This window comes from Sorex araneus, chromosome 5, assembly GCF_027595985.1.
Source record: "Sorex araneus isolate mSorAra2 chromosome 5, mSorAra2.pri, whole genome shotgun sequence".
Lineage (NCBI taxonomy): Eukaryota > Metazoa > Chordata > Mammalia > Eulipotyphla > Soricidae > Sorex > Sorex araneus.
Genome location: NC_073306.1, coordinates 172,427,771 through 172,448,166, shown reverse-complemented (window position 1 = coordinate 172,448,166; position 20,396 = coordinate 172,427,771). Strand labels below are relative to the sequence as shown.

Sequence of the window (20,396 nt, the reverse complement as noted above, 5' to 3'; positions counted from 1 at the left end):
TAGTCCAAAACTAAAAGAAAGTGATATACTCAGCTTCATTCTTAACTTTAGTTTTTGAAAAGGTTTTAAATCTAGCCCTATTTCAGGTCTATCAAGTACTAGCATTAGGTTTTATGCTTAGATAGTCCAGTTACATTTGAAGTATTCATTAAAGTCTTTTGGAATTTAGAGCCACAGAGCTAGTACAGTCGATAGGGTGCTTGCCTTGTATACTGCAACCCAGGTTCAATCCCCAGCATCCCATTTGGTCTGCTGAGTACTTCCAGGTGTGGCTCCAAGCCACCACCCCCTCCCCCCCCCAAAAAAAAAATCAATGAAATCCCATAAGATTATTATTTGAGAAAGTAGATGCTGATGACAATTTGGTTTGGGCAAAAATTATAGCTATGTGATAAATAATAGTGGTTCATATAATAGTAATGAAAAAAGTGATAATCTAGAATTTCTCATTTTTGAATATAAAGCAGTTAAATTTACATAATAGTAAATAATTTGCTTCTAAGTTTCATAAGATGCTGCTTGCTAAAAAGGAGATATTTTGGTTTTGTTTGTATTATAATTATTGAGAGTGTTTTGAAGAAGGTCATCGAGCATTCTACATTTTGTTTTTTTGTGCTGCTGGGGATCAGTTCCATGAACTCATACAAGGCAGTCTACCAGTGAACCACATGTTGGATCCATTTTTTTGTATTATAAGTTGTGTAATTTGTGGATATATACCTACCAAGTAACTTACCATAAGTATCTACCATTTTTATTTTAAATATTTTGAGACTTAAATTCTATATATAGACATTGTAATTTGACTTTTCCAGAATAATTGATGTAACTATATTAAGACGTGACTCTACTATATGACTCTACCATACTAAACTATACTACAGTTTATTTGTGGTTTTGTAGGATGTTTTTGTGTCAGAAGTTACACATTTTACAGTATTTTTTTCTGTATTCACTAGAAGCTTAAAGCTTTCGTCTTTATACATAAGTTACATAACATTTAGCTAGTTATTTTCTCTTATTACAGAATATCTGAAAGTTAGATCACATGATCCGGAAGAAGCTATTCGTCATGATGTTATTGTTACTATAATAACAGCTGCCAAAAGAGATCTTACGTTAGTTAATGATCAACTCCTTGGCTTTGTAAGAGAAAGAACTCTGGATAAACGGGTAAAATCTGTGTAATTTTAGTCTTTATACTTTGCTTGGTAGATGGCACTGATTTGCATTGAATAATTTCCAGAGTAGTCTGATTTCAAAATAGTAACATATGACTGGCCAGAACGATAGTACACGTTCTTGCACGCAGCTCACCTGGGTTCGATCCCCAGCATTTCATATGGTCCCCTGAGCACAACCTAAAGTAATTTCTGACTGCTGAACCAGGAGTATCCCACAAGCATTGCTGGGTGTGTCCAAAAAACAGTAACATAGATATTTTTTGGTAAAGAAAATTACTGTTTTGAAAAAATATTTGCTGATTTAATCATGCGGAAATAAATTGTACAAATTAGTAAAGGCATGCCAGTATTTGTAAATTAATATATGAAAGTTTATCCAATAAACTTCCTATTTTATAGTGGTGGGTAAGAAAAGAAACTATATAGGTTTCACTCAGCTTTATATAATAGAAATACTATCTTCATGGTGAAAGAAAATGAAGCCGCAGAGCTGGACAAAGGACAAACTTGCTCATGTAGTTGATCCTGTAAACTTTTATTTTCTAGTGGCGGGTAAGAAAAGAAGCAATGATGGGTCTGGCTCAGCTTTATAAGAAATACTGTCTTCATGGTGAAGCAGGAAAGGAAGCTGCGGAGAAAGTGAGCTGGATAAAGGACAAACTTTTGCATATTTATTATCAGAATAGCATCGATGACAAGTGAGTACTGTGTTGATATAAATGTTTATTTTTAATAAACTTTCTTTTTAAAATCATTCTCCATATTTATACATATTATGCACGGCAGAGCCTGGCAAGCTATCCGTGGTGTACTTGATATGCCCAAATGGTAACAATAAAGGTCCTCATTCCCTCATGACCCTGAAAGAGCCTCCAACATGCCAGTGGGCGACACTAGAATTTGACCAGCACAGATGGAGACATTACTGGCACCCGCTGAACAATGGGATGACAGTGATGTTTATATGAGAATCTAGGGGCTGGAGTGATAGCACAGCGGATAGGGCATTTGCCTTGCACACAGCCAACCCGGGTTCGATTCCCAGCATCCCATATGGTCCCCTGCGCACTGCCCGGAGTAATTCCTCAGTGTATGAGCCAGGAGTAACCTTTGAGCATTGCTGTGTGTGACCCAAAAAGCAAAATGAAAGAAGGAAGCTAATCAGATTTTATTTTATTTTATTTTATTTTTTGCTTTTTGGGTCACACCCGGCAGTGCACAGGGGTTACCTCCTGGCTTTGCACTCAGGAGTTACTCCTAGAGGTGCTCAGGGGGCCATATGGGATGCTGGGAATCAAACCCAGGTCGGCAAACACCCGATCTGCTGTGCTATTGCTCCAGCCCCCTAATCAGAATTTTTGTAGCATAATTAATGATAGTGCAATAGGCATAGGCTTTGAAATGAGTAACACCAGAAACCAAGTGTCCATTCTTTCCATTAATAGAATTGTTTTCTTCTACAACTAACTGACTTCTGGGCACCTCAGATTTATTTTAAAAGAAGTAATAGAATTATACTTAATAGACTTGTTATGAATATTTAATAAAATATTGATGGTAAAGCTACGCAGTCCAGTGCTTGGGGTGACAGCACTAATCAATAACTGCTAGTTTTCCTTCTTTGCAGTGTTGTAACTACCAATAGAGGTATTACTGTCTTGTTTTCATTTTCTGAATGTAGCTTACAATTTTAATGTTTTGAGCAGGTCTGAAATATTCTGAAAAGTTCTATTTCTTAGACTTAATTTGAATACAAATCTCACTGACTAGTGACAGGCTTTGGATATGTTTTTATTCATGATACGAAATAACAAGTTGGTTTAGTAAGGAGAATGTTTTAATACTAGTAACAGATTATAGAGTATGGAAAGGGAAACAGTAAAATACACATAGGAAAAGCTAAATTTTACTGCAAAATTAGTATAAAAAGTTTCACCCTAATGTTACAATATGACGGTATCAGAGCTCAGATGATCTCCTATACTTAGGAAATTAATATTGTATGTGTTTTGAGAATTCTTTATCAGATCATAGCTTGATATTTAGTGGTAAATAGTTTGTTATAACTTTTGACTGATGAGTAATTTTTGAGTAAGTAGGGCAACCTAGTAGTGCTGTTCAAGACCACATGTATCACTGTAAGAGCAGATGTTTCAAGGAGGGGAGAAGGAGGGAGAGAGGGGCACCTGCCACAGAGGCAGTCAGATGGGGGGATGGGATGGAACCTGGGGACACTGGTACTGGGAAATGTACACTGGTGGGGAATGGGTGTTGGAATACTGTATGATTGAAATCCAATCATAAACAGCTTTGTAAGGGTCTGTCTCACAGTGATTATACTTTCAAGGAATGGAGCAGATATTCTTCATACTGATATACTGCTCTTTTCCACTGTATTTATAAGCAGGTATCACCATTGATTTGCCTAAGCATGAGGTAGTTAAAATGATAAAAGGTTTTTATTAATTGAAGTCTTTTTGTTTTATAGACTATTAGTAGAGAAAATCTTTGCTCAGTATCTTGTTCCCCATAACCTGGAAACCGAAGAGAGAATGAAGTGCTTATATTATTTATATGCTAGTCTGGATCCAAATGCAGTCAAGTAAGTTTTTTTCTTCTCCTATTGGGCCATATCTTGTGCTACTCAGGGCTTAATCTTAAATCTTTGCACAGGGGTTTGCTTCTGGCAGTGTTCAGGGAAGTCATGCAGTATCAAGAGTTGAGTCGGTGTTGGCCTGATGCAAGGCAGTCACCTTAATCCCTGCACTATCTCTTTGCCCGTAAGTTACTTTTTAGTGAGGTTGGTTAAAGTAGTATTGATGCTTTTGATGGGCAAAGTTACTGATCTGTAGGGAATTCTTCATGAAATGATTAAATTGTTTCTAGAAAATTTTCTAGAACTTTTTCATCTTAAATTTTTTTGAAGTTTTTACATTTTCTAGTTGAATCAGGAACTTAGAATACTTAGAAAATAGGTTCATGATTTAAGTCCAGAAAAGTTAAAGGAAAAATATATCTGTTAGGCATATCTGTTAGGTGAATCAGTAATATGGTTTCATGAGTTCAGATTATGCTCATTTTTTTGGGGGGGGCGGTGTCACACCTGGCAATGCTCAGGAGTTGTTCCTCACACTGCACTCAGGAATTACTCCTGCTGGTGCTCGGGAGACCATATGGGATGTCAGGGATGGAACCCAGGTCAGCTACATGCAAGGCAAACACCCTCCCCACTGTACTACCAACCCCAATCATCAAATGTTCTTAATAGATTTTTTTTTCCCCTCTCTTTTAGGCTCACATTGGATATTTAGTTGTCAGGTCTAGTCATTTAAATCTTTTTCTTTTCTTTTTTTTTTTTTCCCCCTTTTCTCTTTGCCACACTCAAGGCTTACTCTTGGCTGTGCAGTCAGGGACCACTGTTGGTGGGCTCAGGGAACCTTAAGTTGTGCAGGGGGTTAGCCTCAGGTCCAACACATGCAAGGCAAGCATCTTAACCTGCTTGCTGTACCCTAATTTTTTTTATAGTAGGGCTTTTACCTTGCGCGAAGCTGACCCAGGTTCTATTCCTCCATCCCTCTCGGAGAGCCCAGCAACCTACCAAGAGTTTCCCACCCTCGAGGCAGAGCCTAGCAAGCTACCTATTGTGTATTCGATATGCCAAAAACAGTACCGAGAAGTCTCACAATGGAGATATTACTGGTGCCTGCTCGAGCATATCGATGAACAACGGGATGACAATGATACATACATTTTTTTTTTTTTTTTGCTTTTTTTTGGGTCACACCTGGCGATGCACAGGGTTTACTCCTGGTTCTGCACTCAGGAATAACCCCTGGCGGTGCTCAGGGGACCATATGGGATGCTGGGAATCGAACCCGGGTCAACTGCGTGCAAGGCAAACGCCCTACCCACTGTGCTATCACTCCAGCCCCGATACATACACTTTTTAGATTCTTCTTTCAGTTTGATTTTGTCTATTATTTCCTTGTTAGACTTAGATTTTACATTTAAGCAGAAGTTCCACAGAGTTGTCCTCATGAAGCACATATCCTTGGTAAATCATTAGCAAGTTTTGGCTGTCTACTTAATGTTCGGGGAAACTTTGTGTGTGGTCCACTTTTGACCATACCAGCGTACTAAGTGGTGACTAAATGGAAGCGTACTAAATGGAACCTTTGGTTCCTGCATCCTTTGCATGTATTATATTCCAGCCTTTTAAACCATTTCCATAAAAACTGTTGCCAAAAAGTTTTGTGGGTTTTTTTGTTTTGTTAAGTTTTTTTTAAATTCATTTTGGCTTTTGTTTTTGGGTCACACCAGGCAGTTCTCGAGAGTTACTTGGTAGTGCCTAGGGGAACATGGGGTTCTAGGAATCAAACCCAGGTTGGTTGCTTGCAAGACAAATGCCCTCCCTGCTGTACTTGCTCCAGCCACTGCCACAAAGTTTTAGGTGGTAAATGTTTTTAGGTAGCAGCCTCTTAAGTAGTAATTTCTGGCCAACCGTTTGCTTCTCTCATTTCATTTTCAAATATTTGACAAAGACTATTCAAAGAAACACAAATTTCTGAGTTGCTCTGGGTTTTTGTAATGTGTAAAAGAGAAGAGTACCTGTTTTTATAGAAGAGTCGAGAATAAACAGTTAAAATTTGGCAGTTGAAGTCATATCTTTTCTTTTAAAACATCGTACATGAATATTGTCTCTCTGTATAGCTTATATATCTTTTGGCCTGGCATTAAAATGAAGACTTTCCTGATCTGGTTTGTTTTTTGTTTGCATTCTGGGGACCACTTCTAGAAGTACTCAGGGGCCACTAAAATCACACATTGCAGTGTTAAGGAATGTAAGGGTTAGACGGTACATGGTATCAACCCAGGGTCTCTCGGAGGTTTGATGTGAGCTCAGCCAGCTATGCTGTATTCTTAATTCCTATGTTCTGATCCTTCCGTCCGTCTTTTTTTTTTTTTCCTTCAGCTCTTCCCAGGCCCTCTTTTGTCCATCTTATAAGAATCTTTGTATTTACCATGTTAGACTAAACTATTTTCTAGTAAACTTTGTGATTCTTTTCATTTTAGAAGATAGAAGAGTATAGAAGAATCATATCTACAACATACAATTGGAAAAGTTATAAAATTGAGAAGTGTTACTTTTTTATATCTATTCTTGATTTGCAGAGCCCTCAATGAAATGTGGAAGTGTCAGAATATGCTTAGAAGTCATGTACGGGAACTATTGGATTTGCACAAGCAACCTACAGTAGGTTCACCTTTAGTTTTGAATTATTTAATTAAATGTCATTTTGTTAAATGCAGAAGTTTTGTAGTTTTAATGAAGTAGGGCAAGCAAAAAGTAACTCAGTTGGTATTTTCTAAATGAGTTAAATAAAATTTCTGTCTGTTTCCTTTGCAAATAAATTCAACAAACTCTAGCACAAGCAAACTATTTTATCAAATGCTTTAAGAATTTATACTCAGTTTATCAGTTTTTAGATAATATTCAAGATGTTAGTTATTTTCAGTACTTGATTTTTCAGTATAGAAATCCATTCAGCATTAATTTAGGCACTATATAAAGATGTCAGTATAAAAGGAATTCTGTAAGTATAGGAGCATTTTATACAGAGTGTGTAAAAGAACCTTGAGTGATCTCTTAACATACTTCTAAATGAATTTTCTAAGTATTTTTAGGAAATGATCCACAAAATATTTAGTAGAACTCTATTTAGGAAAAAACGCCCTCTGGGCTCAAGCAGTAGTACAAAGAGTAGGGTGTTTGTCTTATTATCCTAACCCACTGTGTAGAGCAGGAGTGAGCCCAGAGCTTCGCTAGGTGTGGCCCAAAAACAAAATACAAAAGAAAAAAACTTCTGCTTTAATTTTATTTGAGAGCCAGAGCTCTCAAATAAATGAATGAATGAATGAATGAATGAATGAAGTACAGCTGGTAGGATGATCACCTGGCATGTTACTGGCCCGGGTTCAATCACTGACACCCCATATAATTTCCCAAGGACTGCCAGGGGTGATCCCTGAGCTCAGCCAAGAGCTCAGCCACACCTCTCCCCTCCACCCTCCCTGCAATAAAAATAGTTTTATTTGGTATTTGATTTAACAATTGTTTTGGAGGGTTTCTTCCAAGCTCAGTGGGCCCCAGTGGTCACTACTGACAATGATCAGCAAACAGGGCTTAGAGGTTCAAAGCTATGATAAGTGGATGTGGATATACTGGTACCCTTCGATACTGGAGACTACCATCAGTGCTTAGGAGTCATTTGGTGCCAGAGTTTCAACCCACGTTCTGATTTATGCTATTCTGATAACTTAGCTAGCTCTCTTGCCCATTTTTAACAGTGGTTTTGATGTGGTTAATGTTTTTATTGGGACTGGAACAATAGCACAACGGGTTAGGCGATGGCTTGCACATGGCCAACCCGGGTTCGATTCCTCTGTCCCTCTAAGCCCAGAAAAGCTACCAAGAGTATCCAGCCCGCATAGCAGAACCTGGCAGGCTACCCGTGGCGTATTTGATATGCCAAAAACAGTAACAAGAAGTCTCACAATGGAGGCATTACTGGTGCCCACTTGAGCAAATCAACAGGATGACAGTGCTATAATTGTATATATTATCTTACCAATTTTCTGGCAAAATAACTTTCCTACTAAAGCACATGTACTTTTGTTTGTTTTTGTTTTTGGGTTACTCCTGGCCATGCTCAGGGGACCATACAGGATGCTGGGAATCCATCCCAGGTTGGCTGCGTGCAAGGCAAACACCCTACCTGCTGTGCTATCACTCTAGCCCCAGGAGTGTATTCTTTTAATATTAAATATCGGGTTGGTGGCTGGGGCAATAGTACAGCGGGTAGGGCGTTTGCCTTGGACGAGGCTGACCCGGGTTCGATTCCCAGCATCCCACATGGTCCCCTGAGCACCGCCAGGAGTAATCCCTGTGCATTGCCGGGTGTGACCCAAAAACCAAATATATATATATATATATAGACTGGAGTGATAGCACAGTGGGTAGAGTGTTTGCCTTCCATGCGGCCAACCAGCATCCCATATGGTCCCCCGAGCACCACCAGGAGTAATTCCTGGTAATTCCTGAGTACAGTCAGGAGTAACCCCTGTGCATCGCCCGGTGTGACCAGCCCCCAAAAAGTTAATAGTATCTTCCTGCTTATATTTGATTTTCTGTTTTAATAATCATTACTATTCAGAATTTACTATCAGCTTAGTATGTAGAAATATTCATTTTTTAATTGGTAGAGTTTTTTGAGTGATTATTTTTTCCCCTACTTTAAAAATAAAAGGAAGAAAAAAATAGGGCTTGCTCTTTAAGCCCAAGTTCTCCCTTGAACATTTTCCTCTCTGTTTCTTTGCTTTCCTATTTCCAGTCTGGAGAAGCCTGTGTTCTCTCTTAAACATACATTTCTCCTTTTTCTTTGTTCCAGTCAAAACTATCTTGCTTCACCAAAAAAATTAATTAAATGCAAGTATGTACCATATTGAGTCCAACTTTGCAGAAATTTACTATTTTTTTGTGTTAATATATCATCATGTAAGTGCTCAATTTTTTTGTTTTAAATTTCAGTCAGAGGCTAACTGTTCTGCCATGTTTGGAAAACTGATGACAATAGCAAGTGAGTAAGTTTATTCATTCTGTGGATAAATATAAATTCAGAGAAATACTTTACCATGTAGTACTATCAGTTTTATAGTAAGTAAGGAAAATAACCTCTTTTAGCCTGATGGTGCCCTTCTCGCAGTGTTTGAGGATTGCTTCCATAGGTGATCGTGGAACCATTTCTTGCTGGAATTGATCCCAGGGTGCTTTAATGCAACTCCTATTCTTTGTACCTTTTATCTCAGTGCACCAAATAATATCGTTCTTACTAATTTTATTTCTAAGACTATTACTGTCTTTTTTATGATTCCTTTTATTCCTATTTTGGGGCCATACCTGGCTTTATTCATGGGCTTCTCTCAGGTTAGTGCTCAGGGGTCACTTAAGGTAGTACTTTGGAAACCAGTGTAGTGCCAGGGGTTGAAACTCAGTCTCCTGCATTTAAAGTCTTTGTTCCAGCCTTTTGAACTATCTCCTCCGAAGTATAATTTTTTTTTAGTAATTGTCTCCTTAGGAATTAAGTTGATTACATTTTAATGTCTCAGCATTATTTTTAAGATAATCTTTCTTCTTTTTCTTTTTTTTTTTTTTAAAAAAATGTTCATTTGCTTTTCATATTATAGAAAATTTACCTGACCCTGGAAAAGCACAAGATTTTGTGAAGAAATTCAACCAGGTTCTTGGTGATGATGAGAAACTGAGGTCTCAATTGGAGTTATTAATCAGCCCAACGTGTTCCTGCAAACAGGCAGATGTTTGTGTGGTTAGTAAATTACTTTCTCATTTGTTTTCCTAGCTTTGCTTTCAGAAATTTAGATTAATTTGTCTTTGTTAAAATACTGTTCAGCAAGACTTCAACAGAAAAACTAATACAGAAACACTGAGTTCTAATTAGTGAGCAAGATAAAATACTTTTTTATATACATTTAAAAATATTTTCTTTTGAATCATGCAATATGTAACATTTTTAGAATTGACTGCATTTTTTCCTAATGTTTCTCAACGATTACTGCTTTTTTTGCTTTATTCAATGGTATAGCTACACTACTTATTTTTACTCATTGACCTGGTTGCTTTTTTCGTCAGGTGTTTTTTTTTTGTTTGTTTTATGGGGCACTGACTATTGTGAATTAGATTTCCATGAATGTGTACAGTTTTGAATTTAGTTTTCCTATCCTAACACTTCAAATTTCTTTTTTTCTTTTTTTTTTTTTTGCTTTTTTTGGGTCATACCTGGCAATGCACAGGGGTTACTCCTGGCTCTGCATTCAGGAATTACCCCTGGCGGTGCTCAGGGGACCATATGGGATGCTGGGAATTGAACCCCGGTCAGCAGCGTGCAAGGCAAACGCCCTACCTGCTGTGCTATCGCTCCAGCCCCTTCAAATTTGTATTTTAACTTTCTTGTTGTTTCCTTGTTTTTGCTTTGGGCCACACCCAGCAGTGCTCAGGGCTTGTACCTGGTTCTGCACTCAGGATCACTCCTGGCAGAATAGGGCTGGGGGCTCTTTTAAATGTAGAGCATTAGTTGATCTGTTCCATCCCTGCACTGCATATGTTCGTCTGTTTCTCACCCCTTATACCCGCCCAGTCCACTAATGCATCATCAGTAGCATCTCCTGAGCCAGAGTCAAGAATAAGCCCGTGAAGGGCTGGAGTGATAGCACAACGATTAGGGCATTTGCCTTGCACGGGGCCGACCTGGGTTCAATTCCCAGCATCCTATGTGGGCCCCCGAATTGCTGAGAGTAATTCCTGAGTGTTTGAGCCAGGAGTAACCCCTAAGCACTACTGGGTATGGGGACCTCCCTCACCCAAAAGAAAAAGGTTGAAATAGACTATTTCTGCAATTTCAACGCGAAATTAGAAAATGAGAAGTACAGATCTGTAATTAATCCATCTACTTTCTCTTCTCCAGAAGCCATGTTTTTGCAGCCTCTGTCCAATTTCTACCTTAACCATGTTACATAGTCTGAAAAGATTTTCTTCTTCTAGTTTTGAATCTTTAATAATTTTGGTATCTACTGTAACTATTTCTTGAAAAATATAACAGCGAACGCTTACAGCAAAACTTTTTCTTTCTCTAGAGAGAAATTGCTCGAAAACTTGCCAATCCTAAGCAACCAACAAATCCTTTTCTAGAGATGGTCAAATTTCTGCTGGAAAGAATTGCACCTGTGCATATTGATTCTGAAGCCATAAGGTAATCTAGAAAATATGTTCTCTGAAAAACAGAAAATACTATAAAACTTGTGTTACTTATATGGTTTGGTTTAATTTTTGGTTTTTGGTTTTTGGTTTCGGTTGTTGTCGTTTTGGTTTTGGGGCCACACCTTTTGGTGCTTGTGGATTATTTCTTGCTCAGTGCTCAGGAATCACTCCGGGTGGTATTCAGGGGACTATGTGGGGTGACAGAAATCAAACTCAGATTAGCTGCGTACAAGGCCTTACCCACTGTTTGGCTCTACCTACTCTACCATCTCCAGCCCTTGAGTGGTTGGTTAGGTTTGGTTTTTGTTATGGGTTTTTTCTGGTTTGGAGCTTTTTTTTTTTTTTTCCCTGCTTTTGGGTTGCACCTGGCGATGCACAGGGGTTATTCCTGGCTCTGTACTCAGGAATTACTCCTGGCGGTGCTCAGGGACCATATGGGATGCTGGGAACCGAACCCGGGTCGGCTGCATGCAAGGCAAATGCCCTACCCACTGTGCTATTGCTCCAGCTGGTTTGGGGCTTTTTGGGTCACGTCCAGCAGTGCTGAGGGGTTATTCTTGGCTCTGCACACAGAAATTATTCTTGGCTATGCACAGAAGGATCAAATGGGATGCCAGGGATGGAACCCAGGTCAGAGGTGTACAAGGCAAATGCCTGACTCACTGTACTATCACTCTGGCTTCCTTGAGTGTTTTTGAAGATCTAGAAATCTATACAGATTCATTTGGTGAGGTTTTCCCCCCATTTTTTTCCTTTTTTTTTTTTTTGTAATAGCCACATCTAGTAGTGCTCAGGGCTTTCAGGGCTTACTCCTGCCTTTACACTCAGGGATCACTTCTGCGTGGCTTGGTGATTGAACTCTGGTTGACTACATAAAAGGCAAATATCTTACTCATTATGCTTTCTCCATCTTCTGAGTTAACTCTTTATTTGGGGCAGGGCGCCAACACCTGGCTGTGCACAGGGCTTACTACTCCTTGGCAAGACTCTGCATATATGTGGTGCCATGAATCCTTACCCACTGTATTTCGCTTTGTCCCTTAAATTGCACATTTTAAGTAGATGAATTGTATGGAATATAAATTATATGTTGATTTAATGGGGGGCTGGCGTGATAGTATAGCAAGTTTGCCTTGCATGTGGCTGACCCAGGTTTGATCTCCAGCATACCTTATAGTCCTCTGAGCACCACCAGGAGTAATTCCTGAGCATCACTGGGTATAACCAAAAAGACCACCCCCAAAAGTAAATTACTAATAAGATTTTGATTTTAGAGTCAGGAATCATATAATTTTTATACTTAACTTTTTTAATTTTATGTAATTAAGTTTGAATGTAATAATTGAAGTCGAGAAAGTAGTACAGTCTATTGCTCATGCCCAACTCCAGTATCACATAATGCCCCCTGAGCCTTGCTAAGAATGATTGCTGAGCACAAAGTGAGGAGAAAACTCTGAGCATTGGCAGGTGTAGCTTACAGAAACAAGAAAACAAATGCAGTGATTTTTAATATATGTAACACCTCACGAAAAACTAAACCTGAAATTTGTAGGATAAGTTTTCATTCATTGAGTGTTTGATATGTACTAAGCCATTGACTCTAACAGATTTAAAGTACTAATCTTCCAAATGTTTTTGTTTCAGATTATTTATTAAGCAACAAATCTCAAGGCAAATATCACAGATGTTTTTACTTAAAGTAGGACCATGTTGCTATGTATTGAAATTTTTATAAACCAAGTAATACTCCATTAGTGGTGGTGGTTATATCTGGAAAACTCTTAGGCAATAGGTATTGACTATGTGAATGTAGAATAAATATAGAATATATAGAATATATTGATATGAAAATAATACAAATATTTAATACTTCTTAAACTTACTGATTCAATAATTAATTGCATTACTAATTTAATTTCTTTACCCTGCATTTGCATTTTACTTTCAGTTGTTTGGTCATTTTCAACTGCCGTCTTACTGTTTTTCTGCAGAAATAGATAAAAAAAAGAGATTATGTATAATCTCTTTATGTGTGAAAATTATTTACTAAAGCATATTTCTAGCATATGTGTCCTTTAATTTGAATGTTATTTCTCTGTTGCTACTTTTAAATATTGGCTTCTAAGGGGGAGAGTAAATTAAAAATAATCTCAGCTGTCAGGTAGAGAACAAAGTTTAAAGTGTTACAAGAGAGGCTGGAGTATCATGTTTGCTTTCACTTAGCCAATCGAGGTTTGATCCCTGGCTTCCCATATGTTCCCCCAAGCACCGCCAGGAGTAATTCGTGAGTGCAGAGCCAGGAGTAACCCCTGCACATTGCTAGGTGTGATCCAAAGAGCAGAAAGAAAGAGAAAAGTCACAAGAGCACCAGAAGAATGGGGCTAGAGCAATAGCACAGCGGGTAGGGCGTTTACCTTGCACCTGGCCGACCCGGGTTCGATTTCCAGCATCCCATATGGTCCCCTGAGTACCTCCAAGAGTGATTCCTGAGTGCATGAGCCAGGAGTAATCCCTGTGCAACGCCGGGTGTGAAAAAGCAAAAAAAAAAAAAAAGAAGAAGAAGAAGAAGAAGAAAAGAGCGCCAGAAGGATAGCAAGGGTAAGGTGCTTGTCTTACAACCAGCCAACCCTAGTTTGATCTCCAGCCCCACAAATGGTTCTTCGAGCACAGCAAGAACTAATCCCTGAGCACCACTAAGTGTAGTCCAAAATAACCCAATAAAGGAAAAATGCAAAATTTCATGGGGAAACTATTTCCTCAGAAATTTGAATCTTGTGTTTTGAGTCTTTATTTTGTCACAGTGAAGTTAGAGTACAGGAAATAATTACTCTTGTAGTGCTACTAACTTAGATTTTCTTGTTTTACTAGTGCACTCGTAAAACTGATGAATAAATCAATAGAAGGGACTGCAGATGATGAAGAGGAGGGTGTAAGTCCAGATACAGCTATTCGTTCTGGACTTGAACTTCTTAAGGTAATTTTGAAATATCTTGCTTGGTCTTTGTGCATTTCCATAGTCATTACTTTAATTCCCTTATCTATCAGACAACCTGCAGCCAGAGGTGTTAGAGCTGTTCACAGGAAGTGTTTCATGAAAAAATACCAGTCTGATGAGGAAATTTTTTTTTTTCTTTTTGGGCCACACCCAGCGATGCACAGGGGTTACTCCTGGCTCTGCACTCAGGAATTACTCCTATTGGTGCTGGGGCAGCCATATGGGTTGCCGGGGATCGAACCCGGGTTGGCTGCGTGCAAGGCAAACGCCCTACCCGCTGTGCTATCGCTCCGGCCCCAAGAAAATTTTTAATAATTGATAATTATAACTTGTGGTCAAAAATTGAACAATTTATAAACGCTGTTTAGGCAAAGCTTTGGATAGGATATGCCTTAGTATAGGGAACACTGCAACAGCATCAAATGGTAATTCTTACCATATTTTATTGGTTGTTGAAAGTCTTGCCTGACTCCAGGAAAGAATTGTGTTGGGGAGGCTGGAGCAATAGTACAGCGGGTAAGGCGTTTGCCTTGCACGCGGCCAACCCGGGTTTGATTCCCAGCATCCCGTATGGTCCCCTGAGCACCGCCAGGGGTAATTCCTGAGTGCAGAGCCAGGAGTAACCCCTGTGCATCGCTGGGTGTGACCCCAAAAAGCAAAAATAAAAGAAAGAAAGAAAAGAATTGTGTTAGGTAATAGAGAAGGTCTGGAGGGATTGGACAGCAGGGAGAGCATTTGCCTTGCATGCGAGTAACCTGGATCCCACATGGTCCCCTGAGCACCGCCAGGAGTGATCCCTCAGTACAAAACCAGGAGTAACCTCTGAGCATCTCTGGGTGTCGTGCAAAAAGTCAAAATAAATAAAAATTAAAAATAGCTTTCTTTCAATGGAATAAAGAGAAAAAATTTAAGATCAGGACCGATTGATAATAGGAGCGAGAAAGACTTTCACAGTTGGAAACTGCCACAAGTATGTGGGGGGCAGAGGGCAGTTAGGATAGAGACAATAATATGACAATAATAGTTGGAAATTATCACTCTAGACAAAAACTGAGTGCTGAAAGTAGTTGAAGGGATATACATGTTAACCTTTCAGTGCCTTTGCAAACATAATGCCCAAAAGGAAAGGGGAGGGGGAAGTAAAGTGCCTGCCATAGACAGGCAGCAGGGCACAGGAGGGTAACTGGGGACATCGGTGGTGGGAATTGTATTGGTGAAGGGACAGGTGTTGGAACATTGTTTGACCAAAACCCAATCATGAACAACTTTGTAACTATCAGACTATGATTCAACTAAATAAATTAATTTTTTTAAGAGTCATTGGTATCATTACAGTTTATAAAGTTAAGGTGAAGAGATAAACCAGTACAAAGTCCATTATATAGAAAAGAGGGATTGTATTAGATTGACTGAGAATGGCCTTAAAAGATCACAGGATTGGGCAGGTAGGGCGTTTGCCTTGAATGCGTCTAACCTGTGTCCAATCCCCAGCATCCCGTATGGTCCCCTGAGGACTGCCAGGAGTAACTCCTGAGTGCAAGGCCCGGAGGGACGCCTGAGCATTGCCAGATAGGACCCAAAAAAAGCAAAACAAATAAAAGATAAAGGAAATGCATTTTTTTAAAAAGGTCACAGGATTGAGGAGTTTTCCTTAAGTCTTTACAGATTCCCCTTTTGAGTCCCTAGCACCATGTATATTTATTTCCCTGAGCATTGTTAGAGATCACATCTGAGCATTTGAGTGAGAAATAATCCCTAAGCACCACAGTATGTGGCTCCATGAGAAACATAAATAGGGATTTTAAACATAAATCGCCTTGTGTATTATGTGGGAAGAATCAGTGACACAGGAGTATGGTTTAGACTTATTTATTTTTTGTTTTGGGTCCACACTCAGTTGTACTTAGGCCTTACTCCTGACTCTTTGCACAGGGATCACTCCTGGTGACACTTTGATCAGGAATTGAACCCAAGTTGGCCACATGCTGAGCAAAAACCTTATCTACTTCGTTTTCACTCTTGCACTTAAATTCTGTCTTTATAAAGTTTTTTTCTAAATATTTTTAAAAATAGTATTGTTAGTTTTCAGGAGGGGCTTGTTTTTGTTTTTTAATGCTGCATTTCTAAACAGTTACAATATTGAGCTGGAGAGATAGATCACTGGACCAGAACACATGCTTTGCATCCTAGAATCCATAATTCAGTTGCCAGCACTGCATATTCCCCTGAGCACTGACAAGAGTAGCAGAGCCAAGTGTGGCACACAGCGCTCTAAAATAAGACTGGTAAAACCACACAACTTAATACTATTCGTCTAAACCTTGTTAAATGTGTTTCTCCACTTTATAACCTATGAATTAACAAGATTACATTCTCTATTTCTTGCCTGTTACTCTCTTAGCCCCAGTAGTCCACTAAATTGTTTCTACTTCATGGATATGTGGCATGTACTAAATAAATGAAGGAGTAAATATTAAATGTTTTATTATACTTTAAGTTTCATGACAGCTTCATTGTTTATAGTTATGTGATTCTATTGTGAACTGGTTTTGTTTTTTTTTTTTAACTTTCAGTTTTGGGCCACACCTGGCAGTGCTCTGGCTTACTGGTCAGGAATCACTCTCTGGCTTAGTGGTCAGGAATCACTCCTGACAGTCTGGGGGAACAATATGGGATGCTAGAGTTGGTTATATCCAAGGCAAATGCCTTTTTCACTGTACTATGCCTCTGTCTCCTCTATTACAAACTTTGCCATGGGGGCAGGCCACACAAAGTAGTTGGTATTCAGGGGCCATTCCTAACTCAGTGCTCAGGGAACCGTATCATGCTAGGGAATCAGACCTGGATTGGCTACATTCAAGTAACTTTCTGCTATCTCTTAAGTTTTAGTGGTACGTGGAGGGAAAGAAGGGATTGACCTATACCTGACTAAGGCATCACTCCACTATGCTGAAGAGACTCCTGCATAGGTCACACGCAGGAACTCCCCTAACACCACACCTCCACTGCCATCTATCACACTAGCCCCACTATTATGACCTTTTATGCCAGATTTTTTTTTCTTATTGGGTCACACTCAGCAATGCTCAGGGATGAATTCCTGGCTCTAGACTCAGGAATTATTCCTGGGGGTGCTCAGGAGATCATCTTGGTTGCTGGGGACCATACTCAGGTCAGCTGCGTGCAAGGCAAATGCCCTTCCCGCTCTGCCATTACTCCGGCCCTTTTATGACAGATTTCACTTAAAATATTATCCTGTCTTGGAACCGGAGAGAATATAGGGGTTAAGGTGCTTTCCTTTAAAGCAGCTGACCCATTTCATCCCAGGCACCGCATAGTGGTCAGGTCTTCTCACACCATCAAGAATAATTCCTACAGCGCATAGGCTGCTAGAACCCATGTGCTGCTTGCACCCACGTAGCAGAGCACATGTGGTGCTTGAGTACATGTGTCACCTACATCTCCCCTTTTGAGACTTTTCCTGTCTAATGCTGAGATATGTATAGGGTCTCTTTCTGCCCTTGAAGAAGCCGCATTCTTCTTTAAGTGCATATCTCTCTCTGTCTCTCTCTCTTCCCCTCCCTCTCTCCTCCTCCCTCCCTCCATATATATATATATATCTCTGTGTGTGTGTGTGTCTCTCTCCCCCTCCCTCCCTGCTTTTCTGTCCCTCCCTCCTCACCTTCAAAAACCTCCAGATAGGGGCTGGAGCTATAGTACAGCAGGTAGGGTGTTTGCCTTGCATGTGGCCGACCTGGGTTCGATTCCCAGCATCCCATATGGTTTCCTGAGTGCAGAGCCAGGAGTAACCCCTACGCATCGCCAGGTGTGACCGAAAAAAAAAAAAAAAACATGAGATGAGAACAGGAAAGTACATGGGTTTTTGTTTTTTTTTTTTTTTTCCTTTTTTGGGTCACACCTGGCAGTGCTCAGGGGTTACTCCTGGCTCTGCACTCAGGAATTACCACTGGCGGTGCTCGGGGGGGACCATATGGGATACTGGGATTTGAACTCGGGTCGGCCGCATGCAAGGCAAACGCCCTACCCGCTGTGCTATCGCTCCAGCCCCAAAAGTACATGTTTAATATAGAACTTTTCCATTCTGGAGAAGCCCCTTTTTAAAAATTTTTTGCAGTTTCTCAGGGTCCACCAGGACCACAGTTGGCAGTGCTCAGGTGACCATATGGTACTGGCGATAAAACCTAGGATCTCATTCATCCTAGGCATGTATCCCTCCACTTGTACTATCTCCCTATTCAGATGTTTTTGGAAGGGTGGAGAGATAGCACAGCAGATAGGATGCTTGCCCACAACTGACCCCAGTTCAGTTTTGGTGTCCCATATGGTCCCCCTGATTGCAGCCAGGTATGGCCCAAAAGCAAATAAATTGAAGGGGTAGAGTAGCTTAGTATCTTGTCAGTGAGTTAAAGCTGTGTTAGCATTTTGTTCATATCACCATATTGCTTTGCACAGATGAGCCATTTCTACATTCTCATTGTCAGAATAGGTTAAAAGATAAAATAGAAAATACAGCAAATTCTGTATTCTCAACTTAAAATCTACTGCAGTATTTCTATTGATTCTGTCTTATTAGGCATAACTAACACTGAGCCATAGCTAAATGTAAGAGAAGCTACTAGATAAGTACAACATTTTCTGTGACTTAGGTAGCCTCATACTTAAGTATTTATGGTAGAAAAAGATCCCCCGCCCCAAGTCTGCAGCATAGTATAACTTGTAGGGAACTTTCCTTGTACACTCTGGTAACCTGATCTCCGGAATCTCATATTGTCCCCTGAAACTGCCAGGAGAGAGCCTAGGGCACAGCTGGGTTTGCCAAAAAACAAACCAAAAAATGAAGAAAGTTTTTTGGTTTGTGGTTTGTTGTTGTTGTTGTTGTTGTTGTTGTTGTTTTTGTTTTTGGGTCAAACCTGGGATACTCAGGGGTTACTCCTGGCTCTGCTCTCAGAAATTACTCCTGGCAGTGGTCAGGGGACCATATGGGATGCTGGAAATCAAACCCGGGTTGGCCGAGTGCAAGGCAAATGCCCTACCCGCTGTGCTATTGCTCCAGCCCCAATAGTTCTAGTTTCTTTGGGTTTGTTTGTTTGTTTGTTTGTTTTGCTTATTGGGTCACACCTGGTGATGCTCAGGAATTACCCCTGGCTCTGCACTCAGGAATTCCTCCTGGCGGTGCTCAGGGGACCATATAGGATGCTGGGAATCAAACCTGGGTCAGCCGCGTGCAAGGCAAATGCTCTACCCGCTGTGCTATCGCTCCAGCCCCCTGTAGTTCTAGTTTTTTTGTTTTGTTTTGTTTTTTGCTTTTTGGGTCACACCCAGCGATGCTCAGGGGTTACTCCTGGCTTTGCACTCAGGAATTACTCCTGGCGGTGTTTGGGGGACCATATGGGATGCCGGGGATCGAACCTGGGTTGGCCGCATGCAAGGCGAACACCCTACCCGCCCTGCTATCGCTCCGGCCCCTATAGTTCTAGTTTTTAATGGATTAAAGTCATTGTCTACTTCTAAGAAATGTCTATTCCTCCAGGTTCTGTCTTTCACACATCCTACCTCGTTCCACTCTGCAGAGACATATGAGTCCCTGTTACAGTGCCTCAGAATGGAAGATGACAAGGTAGCAGAAGCTGCTATACAAATTTTTAGAAATACAGGCCACAAGATAGAAACCGACCTACCCCAGATACGATCGTGAGTATATATTTTTTCATATATGTAAAAGATTTGCACATGGGTTTATTGTTTCTTTCATGTAGAAAAAATAGTGGAAAGGAAAATCAGTTTTTATTTAGAATCTACTTTTCTGTATCTTCCATTTCATTTTTCTCTGCCATATACTTCTATGTGTACGTATACACACACATACATGTCTTCAGACAAACGAAAACTTTGTTTATACCAAAATGATATTAAAATGTTAGTCAGCAAACGATATAACAACTTAGAATTGGTCATTTAATGTATTTTCCATTATCTGTATTTTCCATATCTAGTATCTGTAGAAGTGTTGTCCTGTTGTTCATTGATTTGCAGGCACCAGTAACATCTCCATAGTGAGGCTTGTTACTGTTTCTGGTATATCGAATATATCATAGGTAGCTTGCCAGGCTCTGCCATGCAGGCAGGATACTCTCAGTAGCTTGCCTGGCTCTCCAGGAGGGGTGGAGGAATCAAACCTAGGTCAGCCATGTGCAAGGCAAACGCCCTACCTGCTATGCTATCACTCCAGTTCATATCTAGAATATTGGTCTTTTTTGCTCCGGATATTTTTGGTGGAAGGCAGCCACACTTGGCAAGATCAGGGCTTACTACTGGGTCTGTACTCAGGAATTAACTCTTAGTCAGCTCAGGGAACTGTATAAAT

General features: G+C 40.0%; 1 protein-coding gene across 1 annotated transcript in view; it reads left to right on the top strand.

Annotated features, from left to right (window-relative positions):
* Positions 1-20,396, top strand: part of PDS5A (PDS5 cohesin associated factor A) — a 94,253-nt gene that overhangs the window by 44,350 nt on the left and 29,507 nt on the right. The window contains exons 11-19 of the mRNA XM_055138666.1: positions 1,028-1,173; positions 1,731-1,882; positions 3,673-3,786; positions 6,357-6,438; positions 8,773-8,821; positions 9,429-9,568; positions 10,893-11,008; positions 13,885-13,990; positions 19,563-19,723. Coding sequence (XP_054994641.1) covers positions 1,028-1,173; positions 1,731-1,882; positions 3,673-3,786; positions 6,357-6,438; positions 8,773-8,821; positions 9,429-9,568; positions 10,893-11,008; positions 13,885-13,990; positions 19,563-19,723 — 1,066 coding nt within the window. The remainder of the gene's footprint in view (positions 1-1,027; positions 1,174-1,730; positions 1,883-3,672; positions 3,787-6,356; positions 6,439-8,772; positions 8,822-9,428; positions 9,569-10,892; positions 11,009-13,884; positions 13,991-19,562; positions 19,724-20,396) is intronic.